Genomic DNA, 12663 nt, shown 5'->3' on the forward strand with positions numbered 1-12663 from the left:
TCAATTTCAATCTCCAGTTCTTTCAGCATCTTCCTTTAGCAAAATTGTTCCTGGTTGAGAATGACTGATCTATATCTATATGTGCCCTGCAGATTAATAATAATTTTTGTGTGTAGGACAAAAACCACTATAATTCAAACATAGTTTACAAGGAAGATAAATAAAAGGGAAGGAAATTCCGATGCATTCTGGAATATTTTCAAGTAAAATTATCTTCATGTAGTCTTTCCCCAAAACTATACCTACAAATTATCTTATCAACAGGTTATTCTTTTATAATGGGCTCTCTCCTCTACCAAAGCAGGTTTAGCATTTTGCATTTCTTTTAATTCCTCACTTAACACCCTATATTACACACTAAAGACAACTACAGAAGCAATGAGAATTGCTCACATTTCTCAGTAAACCCTCATTACAGATGCAAAGGGAATCATGCCACGGAGAGAAATTAACTAACCCGGCATCTTTAAGGAGGTCCAAGAAAGCATGGAACTTCTGAAAAGAATTCTCAATGCTGCCCAAAACACCTTCATCATCCAGCATCATGCTTGTCAAGGACTGTGCATGCAGGGCTTCAGACAAAGAGAAGTTTATATTTCTTAACTGGGCATTTTCATGTTCCAGCTACAAAAGAAAATTGAAAATGTCTGACATGATTTTCTTCCATTGTCCTAAAAAAAATAGTTTTTAAGCAATAAAACTAAAACAGTTCAAATGTAATTAATTTCTAATTACTATTTCTGCCTAAAAGACAGAGACTACATCACTGAAGAATCAAAACCCAAGGGCTGCCTGAGTGGCTCAGTGGGTAAAAGCCTCTGCCTTCGCTCTGCCTTTGGCTCAGGTCATGATTCCAGGGTCCTGGGATAGAGCCCACATTGGGCTCTCTGCTCAGCAGGGAGCCTGCTTGCCCGCACCCCACCCCCCCACCCCCGGCAGGCCTCTCTGCCTAACTGTGATCTCTGTCAAATAAATAAATAATATCTTAAAAAAAAAAAGACATAAGTGGAGGGGCTCCTGGGTTGCTCAGTAGGATATGCTCTACATTTGACTCAGGTCCCGACCTTAGGGTCCTGGGATTGAGCCCTACATGGGGCTTTCTGCTCAGCGGGGAGCCTGCTTCTCCCTCTCCTCCCTGCTTGTGCTCTCGCTCATGTTCTCTCTTTCAAATAAATAAATAAAACCTTAAAAAAAAAAAAAGAAAACCCACATATACCCAACAAAGTTTCCTATACAAAACTTAGGTGGTATATAAATAAACCAGAATAACTGTTTCAGTAAGGATCTTCTAAAAAAATAATTAATTAATTAATTTGCCAGAGAGAGTGAGCACAGGCAGACAGAGTGGCAGGCAGAGGCAGAGGGAGAAGCAGGCTCCCCGCTGAGCAAGGACCCCCCCCCCCACCCCATGTGGGACTTGATTCCAGGAGGGTGGGATCATGACCTGAGCCGAAGGCAGCCGCTTAACCCACTGAGCCACCCAGGCGTCCCTATTAAGGATCTTTTAAAAGATCTCTTTTCTAACTGGTTATGTTCATAGCAGACCCTCATTTACATTAGAAAAATTAGTTGCTTAAGGTTCGCTTCAAATTAGAAAGTGAATTGCTTCTCGGGCCTTTCGGCTAAGATCAAGTGTAGTATCTGTTCTTATCATCGGTTTAAATTAGAAAGTGAAATAGTCTGATTTGAGCAAAGCATATTCCAACTTTGCTGGACATTAAGGATTAACTTTACTGAGCAAAATATTAAATGGCTAAGTTTAAAAGTTCTAAATCATACCCAACTTATTAACTGTACAATGATTAATATCTTCCTGGGCTTCTTGAAAATGTTTCCTTCCTCATGTGACTCCTCCCCCTCACCATCTATTCATCTAAAGCCACAGGTAAACCTGACTAGTATTTCTCAGAGAGGCTCTTTTGTTCATTACCTTACAGGTGCTCAACCTTTACTGAATGAATAAATGTTCGTCAATCCCATGTATGCACTTGGAAAAGTTCCTCCCAAAACTCACCTTATCATAATTAATTACGTTTACATACAACTTCTGAGCTTATGTCCTGCTTCCATGCACAGTAGCCTAATGTAATTCTCATAGAATATATTTTTATTTTTCATTGCATTCTTAGTTTTCCAATATTTTATATGTATTAATTTAAATTATTCATGGTCAGTAAATAGTTTCATCATGTCTTTCATGTTACTATGTATGCTTTATAAGCATAAATGCTTTCTTTTTTTTCTTAAAAGATCTTGTTTATTTGACAGAGAAAGAGATATCACAAGTAGGCTGAGAGGCAGTCAGAGAAAGAGGGCAAAACACGCTCCCCGCTGAGCAGAGTGCCTGATGTGGAGCTTGATCCCAGGACCCTGAGAGCATGACCTGAGCTGAAGGCAGAGGCTCAATCCACTGAGCTACCCAGGTGCCCCCAAGCATAGGTGCTTTCTTGAACTGAAGTGTCATAAACAGAAAACAAGCTAACATCATAAATACACGCATGCACAAAAAAAAAAAAAAAACCCTAAGATTTTTACCTTTTTTTTTTTTTTAATTTGCCCCATGCCCAAAATAGGTGGACCTCAGTGCAGGGCTTGAACTCACAACGCTGAGATCAGAACCTGAGCTGAGATCAAGAGTCGATGCCTAACTGACTGAGCCACCCAGGCATCCCTAAGATTTTTCCATTTTAAAAACATTTTTTGGAATAGAGATCATATGACCCCTAAATATAAGGAAATATAAAAGTTCATATGATATAACCAATTCACAATATATTTTAGAATTTATAAACTGCATGTGTATGCCTTAAGATCAAATAAAAATAACACCAAAACACTTTCAAAAGTATAAGAAAAAACTTGTTTACCTCACTGACTCGTTTATCAGCCTTAAGCCTTATTACTCTTTCCTCCTTTAACTGCTTTAGGCACTCCTCCAGTTTCTCCTAGTGTGAAAAAATAAAGTGTATTATAAACAATTCATAGTATCATATCCAAAAGCCTTTCCAGTTATAGATCTCACCAAGGATATAGGCACAGAGCCACAAGTAGACTCAGACTTCAGGATTTTTTTTTTTTTTTTTTTTAATTTATTTGAGAGAGACACAGAGAGAGAAGGAATACAAGCAGGGGGAGTGGGAGAGGGAGAAGCAGGTTTCCTGTCGAGCAGGGAGCCGGATGCAGGGCTCAATCTCAGGACCCTGGAATCATGACCTAAACCAAAGGCAGACATTTAACAACTGAGCCACCCAGATGCCCCAGACTTCAGGATTATTATCTACTACTTATGATACCATACCGTGCCGGTGAAATTAATTACCAAAAATATCAAATTAGCATATTAAAAATTTATTTGAATCTAATACTTTTCAAGATAAATATGTGGCAGCTCACCATAAAAGGCATATGTGTATAATATAGTTAAGTCTGAAATAAATAAAAAACTAAGGCCAAAAAGGGAAAATTTTCCTTTTATTAATAGGTCCCTTTATAACTAGAAATCTTATTAACACAGTTAATCCACCCAAATTATGTTATTGCAGATTCAAATGCATTTTTTAAAAAGTAAACACTTTTAAAGCACGTACTAAAGCCCTTAGTAGGAATTTCCGGAATATTAATTTAATCATCAAAGCCCTACAAGGAAAGAACAATTATTAACTCCATGTCTTTTTGCAGGTGAGAAAACAGAGGCAGAGAAAAGTAGAGTAGGACACCCAAGACCATGTCACCTAAGACATTATGTTGTAGAACCACATTCTGAACTCAGGAAGCTGGGTGCCATGCCTGTTCACAGAAGTGGTCATTTCCCCATTCACCAACGTCCGTAAAATAAAATGCACACTGGTAACCCCTCCTTTAATTTCCAAGAACAAGACACTTAAAGTCCTTGCAGTGGTTGGCAGAATTCTAAGAGAGTCCCCCCACCCCCGCCCCAAGAATCCTACCTGCTCAACTATAAATCTTCCCAGTTAACCAAATCCTAGTCTAGGTGCTGCAGTGAAGGGATTTTGCAGGCGTAATTAAGGTTCCTCAAATCTTTAATTGATCTTAAGAGATTATTCTGGTGGATGTGACTAATCAGGTGGCCCACTGAAAGGGACTGGGGTCTTCCTTAAGATCTAAAGTAAAAAAGGAACAAGGGGAGATTCTTTGTGGCTGGCTTGGAACACGACAAGTGTGATGTTGTGGCAAGGAAGGCAGGATGGAGGCCTCTAAGAGCTGAGCCTGTCCCCTGACATCCAGCCAGCACGGAAAGGAGGATCTGTGTCCTACAACTCCAGGAACTGAATTAGGCCAATGAGCTGTGTAGTTGGGAGTAGGTTCTTTCCCAGAGCCTCATGATGGGAACACACCCTGACTGACATCTCGAGTTCATCTTGATGAGATGAAGCAGAGAGCCCAGTTGTGCCATACCTGGACTTCTGACCTACAGAACTGGGAGCTCGTCAGCAGGTATTGTTTCAAGCCACTAAGTTCACAGCAACAGAAAATCAATATACTATTCAACCTTCAGGTTCATGAACAAAATAAGTGACTGTTACTGTTTTAAGCCACTGTTTTGGGGCTGGTGTCTTATGCAGCAATAAATAAATAAAATACCTCTATTTATTAAAACAAGGAGGTATATTTATATATTTTATATATTTTAAAGGCTTTTGAACAATCACTTAAACAAAGAATTTCAACTTAAAATTTAGTATGCCCCTGGTGCATGTGGGTTGAGGGGAGGAACTCTATTATATGCTGTCACTGAAAAAGGAAACTAGAACCAGCTTCTGGACAGTGAGTACATACCAATGATCTTACACCTAGGAATTTACCCTAAGGAAACCACCAGAGATGCGACAAAGGTTTATCTACCGACATGTTATATGGGACTGTTTTAGAACTAAATCCTAGAAGTAAGCTACAAGCTTCCAAATTGGGTTAGTTTAAATAAAAACAGCATACCCATTTGAAGAAATGCTCCGTGAAGCCACTAAAAAACACTGACAACAAGAGGTCTTAACCAGAATTAATGACTGGGCCTCAGGAGTTCTATATACCATGTGTTTTTTCAGGGAAGATAGTACATAAACTTAATCTAAGATTCTCTGGTGTATAAGAGTATTTAGTGATAGGACAAAATATTTTTGGTATCTTTCTATGGCAAAAGGGTAGATTGGGTATGTGTATATATAGAGGTGGCTTTTATTTTTTTCAGTAAGTTTTTCATTGTTTTTAAAATTTTGCTCAATGAACACACACTTTATACTCAGAACTTATGTTTAAAAATTTAAAAATAGTCTAATAACTTCAAATTCTTTAATGTTTCATTATACAGTCGAAGCCGGCCACATTTTTAATGGGGACAAAGACAAAAAATTGCATAATTCCTCTACTCACTTATATAATGATTTTGATATTTAAAACTTGGTTCACAGAAATTCTAAACAAACACCACTGTCCGGGAAGGACAGACTGAAAGGCTCCATTCTCAACTGGCTCCAAGGATGAACAGCACATTGTGCAATTACCTGACACAGCTTCTCCCTCTAGTGGAGGGAGTCAGAACATCACGTTGGCTTTTCATGAGAAAGTGTACCCTCCTCCTCCAAAGTTTTAAGTAATTCATGTTCTTTAAAAAAATATGAAACCTTACGAGACTCGTAATCATAGGAAACAAACTGAGGGTTGCTGGAGGGGAGGGGGATGGGGGGATGGCATAACCGGGTGATGGACATTAGGGGGACACAAGATGTGACAAGCACTGGGTATTATGTAAGACTGATGAATCACTGAATTCTACCTCTGAAACTAATAGTACATTATGTTAATTGATTGAATTTAAATAAAAATTTTTTTCAAAAGCTCAATGTCTCCATTTAAAAAAAAAATGATACCAAAAGATTAGATAATAAAATTACGGGAGTGACTAGTGTCTGCCTTTGACTCAGGTCACGATCCCAGGGTACTGGGATCGAGCCCTGCATCTGGCTCTCTGCTCAGCGGAAAGCCTGCTTCTCCATTTCCCACTCCCCCTGCTTGTGTTCCCTCTCTTGCTGTGTTTCTCTCTGTCAAATAAATACATACTATCTTAAAAAGAAAAGAAAATTACATGACAGTCGGTTATGTAAATTAGACTAATGATCCTTCTTGTTATCTGCTCTCCTTCCCCTTCTATACATTGGTTGGTTTGATTTTTTCTGAAACAAAGCTCCCATCATACTATATATCTAATTTTATGTTCAACTTTTTTCCACTGTACATTAGATCAATCATTTTTTATATAATTAAGGGATTCATAGCCTTGATTTTTTAAAAAGATTTATTTTTTGAGAGAGAGAGAAGGTATACCTGTGAGCTAGAAGGGGAGGGGGGGAGAGAGAGAGAGAAAGTGAAAGAATCTCAAACAGACTCCCTACTGAGCAAGCAGCCCAACTCGAGGCTTGATCTCATGACCTGAGCTGAAATCAAGAGTCAGTCACTTAACCAACTGAGCCACTCCTAAACTTGAATTTTTTAATGGGCTATAAAATATTCCACTGAGCATGTCTCTTGGTTCTATAAGCATTCCTGCATTAAACATTTAAATTCTTGGGGCGCCTGGGTGGCTCAGTGGGTTAAAACCTCTGCCTTCGGCTCAGGTCATGATCCCAGGGTCCTGGGATCGAGCCCCACATCGGGCTCTTTGCTCAGCGGGGAGCCTGCTTCCTCCTCTCTCTCTGCCTGCCTCTATGCCTGCTTGTGATCTCTGTCTGTCAAATACATAAATAAAATCTTTAAAAAAAAAAAAAGAAACAAAGAAAGAAGAGCTGGATTTTCTTTAAAAAAAAAAAATAAATAAAATAAATTCTTTCTAGCCTTCCAATATTAAAACAAAATAACTATTTTTACACATGAAGGCCTTTTTCCACATACAGAATTTTCTTGCAATAAGCCAATAAAAATGAGTTTAAGATCAAAGCAAATGAGCATTTTTAAGGTTCTGTGATAATGATCTTCCAAAGATTCCTAAGATTTTAGACTGCTTTCAGTAATGTATCACTCGGTATATAACTTCTATTGTAACTGTTGGCTTGTTTCCTCACTTTAAAGTGCAAGAAATTTAAGGGAAGGGGGTATATCTTATCCTAGAACATGTGCCAGGTTTAAAGTTCACGATAAGTAATTGCTGAATGAGATAAACCCATGCCAATATGAGATCTATGTGTATAATTAACAGTTACACTTCTGGGCCACCTGGGTGGCTCAGTGGGTTAAGCTTCTGCCTTTAGCTCAGGTCATGATCTCAGGGTCCTGGGATTGAGTCCCGCATCGGGCTCTCTGCTCAGCAGGGAGCCTGCTTCCTCCTCTCTCTCTCTCTGCCTGTTTCTCTGCCTACTTGTGATTTCTCTCTGTCAAATAAATAAATAAAATCTTTAAAAAAAAAAAAGAAAGAAAAAAGAAGAAAGAAAGGAAATCCAGATGGCTGATAAACATAGAAAAGTGTCCAATATGAAAGGCCACAACACTCCAATCCCATTAACAAAAAATGTCTGATAATTATGGGTTTCCTAGACCTGGAGTATAATAGGAATCCCACACCCTGCTTATATAGGCATATAAATCTACATAGCTCCTTTGGAAAGCATTCAGCATTGTTCATTGCCTGAAGTTGTGTTACTACTCCACAACCCAGCCAGTTTCCCTCTCCCCTGCCCAGCTGGTGTATGTACTAGAGTAACTGCTGCAACAGGACGTGTGTGTGATTTGCACTAGCACCAACTCAAAACAGCCCAAATGTCCCTTAAGAGTCAAAAATTAAATTATGTGTATTCATTTAGTGGGAAACTATAAAGCAATAAAGTTTAACGAACTAGAGCTACCTGCAACAACATAGATTAATTTTTAAAAACAATATTGACTGGAAGGCTGGATATACTGTGATTCTCTTTTAGTGAAATTAAGAATTGGGAAAACCAAAGGGAATTTCTAGGGATGCATGCATGTAAAGATGCACTTTTTAGTATGTATATCATAGTTTACAATTAAAACCTGCCCAGAGAGCTACCTGGCTGGCTCACTCTATAAAGCATGCCACTCTTGATCTCAGAAATGTGAATTCAAACCCCATGATGGGCGTAAAGACTACTTAAAAAAATTAAAACCTGCTTAAGAAAAGTTTGCCTCAAGGGGGCTGGATGTGTGAGTGAGTTGAGACTATTTGATTTTAAGTCCTTTGCTACTATTTGCATTCACATATATTCGTTAGCATTAATTGAACATACCCTCTGTACCAAGCACTCTTCTGAGTTTTATGTGTGTGTTAACTCATGTAATTCTCCCAAGAACTGTGTCGTGTGAGGAACCTATCTTCATGTTAGAGATGAGGAAATGGAGGCCTAGAGTTCCTGAACTTGCCCAAAGTTATACTGCTAAGGCGTAGGGCCAGGTTTTAGCCAGAGATTCTGAATTTTTTTTTTTTTTTTTTTAAAGATTTTTTATTTATTTATTTGAGAGAGAGACAGGGAGAGAGAGCATGAGTGAGGAGAAGGGCAGAGAGAGAAGCAGACTCCCCGTGGAGCTGGGAGCCCGATGCGGGACTCGATCCCGGGACTCCGAGACCATGACCTAAGCCGAAGGCAGTTGTCCAACCAACTGAGCCACCCAGGCGTCCCGAGATTCTGAATTTTTAAAAATACAATCTGAAAGAGAAATTTAACTGTTTGTTGTTGTTGCTTTAAGATTTCCGAGACAAACAAAGAAATAAAATCTTAAAAAAAAAAATCTATATTGCCAATTGACCATAAACTCTCCCCAAGCCCCACTTTGGGAATTGGACATTCATGCCTTTTTGCCTTCTTTCCACCTCTTGTTTACCTTCCAAACCTATCTTTTATGTTGTCAAAGCTGATATGTATATTTTGTTCTGTTTTCTGTGGAGATGCTGACAGCAAACAGTCCCTGGTCCTACCAGTATGTGCTTTTACTCCTTTTCTTCCAAGCCCCTACTTCCCACCCCCTCATGTTGCATGCTTTACTCAACTCTCAGGCGAACCGGTTATTTTCTACTTAGGAACGAGAGCAGAAAGCTCCCCGGAAGCTCATGGTTGACTGCGAAGAGGTGGGTAGTCAGTTATAATAAGGAACCTCCTAAATACTCTTTTCTAGGGTGTACAACTGCACTGGGTGCCCTAGTTCTCCTCAATTTTTTCCCTCAAATTTTTATTTAAATTCTAGTTAGTTACCATATAGTGTCACAGTGGTTTCAGTAGAATTTAGCGATTCATCACTTACATCTAACTCCCCAGTTTTTTCCAAAGTAAAATTATCTCATTTCAGGAGAATGAGGGTGGGGATGGGCGTCAACTCTCCCAAATACAAACCTCCCACACCCGCTCTCCGTATTTCAGTCACATTTTCACTAATTCCACTGTCTCCTCCCTGTGCATCTGAGGATGGAGCTATTCCTGCCAGGGGGATCAGATTCCCCTCAGCGGAAGCCAGTCCCTGTGCAATTCTAGGTTGTGGTGTTCCTCTGTTCACAGCTTCCCACCCTCCCACTTGTCTTCTGTCTTTGTAAAAAATGTTGAAGAATCCCTTCTCTTGATTGTTGTTAAAAATTTTGATACCAGCACTTTAATATCTTATCAAAATGGAGAAGAGCCGAGAGGGTCCTCAGCACATCCTGAATCAGGTAATCCCTGGTTACAGTTCCTGACCTTCTTGGGGCTTCCCCAGTGCCTACTGCTGCTTTTAGAAGTACAATCTCCCTAGTGTCTTGGTGCGGGAAATGAACACATCTAAAATGACCATGACTGCAAATTAGATGGTCTGGGGTCTTGTCTCTACCATGCAACTTAGTAACAAAACACTTTAAGGGCTACAAATTGTAGATGCTCGTTTAGACGATAAAAGGGATAATTCGACATCAATTCCAGATTTGTCCCATTCTAACATTTTATAATTTTCCAGGTACTTAGCTTAGAATTTTCCTATGTTACTGTCCTTAATTTTTATTAGGAAAATATAAATCTGGCTTTCTTTTTTAAAAAAACAAATAGTAAAAGGGGTGCCTGGGTGGCTCAGTCGGTTAGGAAGGGAAAAATTCCTTTTTTTGATTTTTTCTCTGAATTCAAATGTCTATCTTCCACATTGGTCTAAGCCAAGGAGAGAATGACAGAAGCCGTGTACAAGCTCTTCCAGTGTCCTGATCAGGCTTCCGCCTGCCCAATAACCACTACGGTTTAAAAAATGATCTCTGGATTTTTAAAGTGGTAACTTTGTACCTCTAATGCTTCTTGTTTTAAACTGGTTTTCTCAGGCTGCTCTTGAACACTTTCGGATGAATCGTCGACCTCTTCAATTTCTGAGGAGGAAGGACTCTCTACTGTCACAGTCACAGGAAAACCTGATTGCTTAGAAAAAGAAGGCAAGGTTGTAGAAGAGATAACAAAAATCAGATACCAAATATTATAGGACATTTAATAAAACTGATCTAAGGTATCATGTCATTATCTATAAATGTCTTCTACTACTTAGTCTAAAACAAGCAATGACAAAGTAAAATGACAGTGACTTATTTTTGCTGTCAATGTATGGAATTCTGTTAAGGTTAATATTTGGAGTCATCCATATTATTTTTAATTTTCTTTCACGTAAGCCAAGTGAGGAGCCAGGGTGCACATTTTATTCAGACCAACTTTACACTGAAGATGAGACATTTACTCTCCACTGTACAAAAAGTCTGGAAGAAATGTAGTTTTTGGAGGAAAAATCCATCAGTAGGGGAGTGGTAAGAATTAGAAGAATGATTAGAAAGTTAATGTTATCTAGTGAAAAAAAAATTTTTTTTTTTAAAAGATTTTATTTATTTATTTGTCAGAGATAGAGCGCGAGCGAAAGCGAGCACAGGCAGACAGAGTGGAAGGCAGAGTCAGAGGGAGAAGCAGGCTCCCCGTGGAGCAAGGAGCCCGATGTGGGACTCGATCCCAGGATGCTGGGATCATGACCTGAGCCGAAGGCAGCTGCTTAACCAACTGAGCCACCCAGGCGTCCCTGAAAAAAATTTTTTAAAAGTAAATCACTTACACATACACAACTAAAATGGACCCATCAAAAATCTCACCGTATCCTCCTTCAGCCACCGTAACCCAGAACTACTGTAACAGTAACACAACTCTCAGGTTTCACTGCCACTGGAATGCAGTTTAGTATGTTGTTTCCAAACACTTGAAAACTGACCTGATCACGACCCCATAAAGTCTACAGAGCAAAAAGAGGAGCTCTGGGATTGCCTAAATGCACAGAAGACAAGTCACTGGGGTGCCATTTTAACTACAGGCAACAAATCCCAAAGTACAGGAAAGTTCCAATGGTAGAAAGAGGTGTACACCCTTTCTTCTGGACATGCAGGGGGCAGGGCTCACACCTGGGGTGCTCGTCTCCCCATCCAGCAGTGTTACTCTACTAAGAGCAACTCTGTAGTCTCCCAGCACAAGGGGGAAGGAGAACCTGACATTCTGACAGGAATGGCTGGTTCTAAGACCATGAGGCAGCAGGAGTGGGAATGTGTATGATCTTGGTGAGAGAGGAAGTGCTCTGAGAGACGAGAGACTCTGGCTTCTTTATTTTGCCTTTCAGATCTGGAACTTACACATGTAGCCCTCAAATAACATTTCTCAAAAACATAAGAACATTCTTGAAAATGACAACTCCATTCTTGAAAATGACAACATTCTTGAAAATGACAAAATGGGTCAGGAATAGCGGTCAAATTCCTTTCACTGGGTTAACAGGTGACTTGTGGGCTGGAGAAATGGCTTCCCTGTTTACAAATGGAACCACAAGATGCCCAGTGTGTGTCACAGTCACAGAACTACATGGTGTCATTGGGAGAGCAACCTGACAAGTTGCAAGTGGATTTATTTCAGAGAGGGAATGTTCCCTGCAAGGCTCTGTTTAGTCTAAAACACGAAGAGAATGACCTCCCACCGTTCTCACTTAATCTATATACGGTAAATATGAAAACTACGTACCTGCAAATGATTATATACATCACGAGTTTTGATTAATGGAAAACCCCTAAAGAGATATCAACAAAGTAAGTTAAACATTGACATGAACATCATCAGTTAATGCCAGTTAATAAAATTTGCTAGAATTATGTACAATAATACTATAAATAGTATATATGAATTTTGTATAAAAAAATAAGCTCAAAGTAAGGAGCCGGGAGGCTCTGCTATGGAGAAAACTGAACAGGATTTAGCAGACTGGCTCGTCATAACTCCCTGCACTGCTGAGGGATGTCCTCACTTTCTACGTTCAGGCTGGTTTAGACTTCCAATCTAACTTCTTTGACTAATAATCATTCTCCAATGGACAACTCCTTGTGATCAGAATGGTCTTGAGTTTAGTAAGTATCATAAAAAGATGATATGAAATCACAAAGTCATAAAACTGAAGTGTAAAGACTGGAGCCTGGGAACTAGAGTTTATGCAATAATAATTAGTAACACCATTTGCAATGGAGAGTACATTTATCAATATAATGTGAGCACCAGTTATTTTAGAAAGTACCTACCTCAAGTCTTATTTAAAATCAAGTCTTTGTATACAAACGTAGTGATCCGAAGGGGCATGTGCACCCGAATGTTTATAGCAGCAATGTCTGCAATAGCCAAACTATGGAAAGAA

General features: G+C 39.3%; 1 protein-coding gene and 1 pseudogene across 2 annotated transcripts in view; one reads left to right on the forward strand and one right to left on the reverse strand.

Moving 5' to 3' along the window:
* Nucleotides 1–12663, reverse strand: part of CEP78 (centrosomal protein 78) — a 32583-nt gene that overhangs the window by 2472 nt on the left and 17448 nt on the right. For both annotated transcript variants that reach the window (XM_059142575.1, XM_059142573.1), the window contains exons 10-13: nt 12003–12048; nt 10254–10382; nt 2868–2945; nt 458–624 (exon numbers count right to left, since the gene is read on the reverse strand). In XM_059142575.1, the coding sequence (XP_058998558.1) occupies nt 458–624; nt 2868–2945; nt 10254–10382; nt 12003–12048 (420 nt within the window). The remainder of the gene's footprint in view (nt 1–457; nt 625–2867; nt 2946–10253; nt 10383–12002; nt 12049–12663) is intronic.
* Nucleotides 1602–1747, forward strand: LOC131813412 (U2 spliceosomal RNA; annotated as a pseudogene).

Source organism: Mustela lutreola, chromosome 12 (assembly GCF_030435805.1).
Source record: "Mustela lutreola isolate mMusLut2 chromosome 12, mMusLut2.pri, whole genome shotgun sequence".
NCBI classification, from domain to species: domain Eukaryota; kingdom Metazoa; phylum Chordata; class Mammalia; order Carnivora; family Mustelidae; genus Mustela; species Mustela lutreola.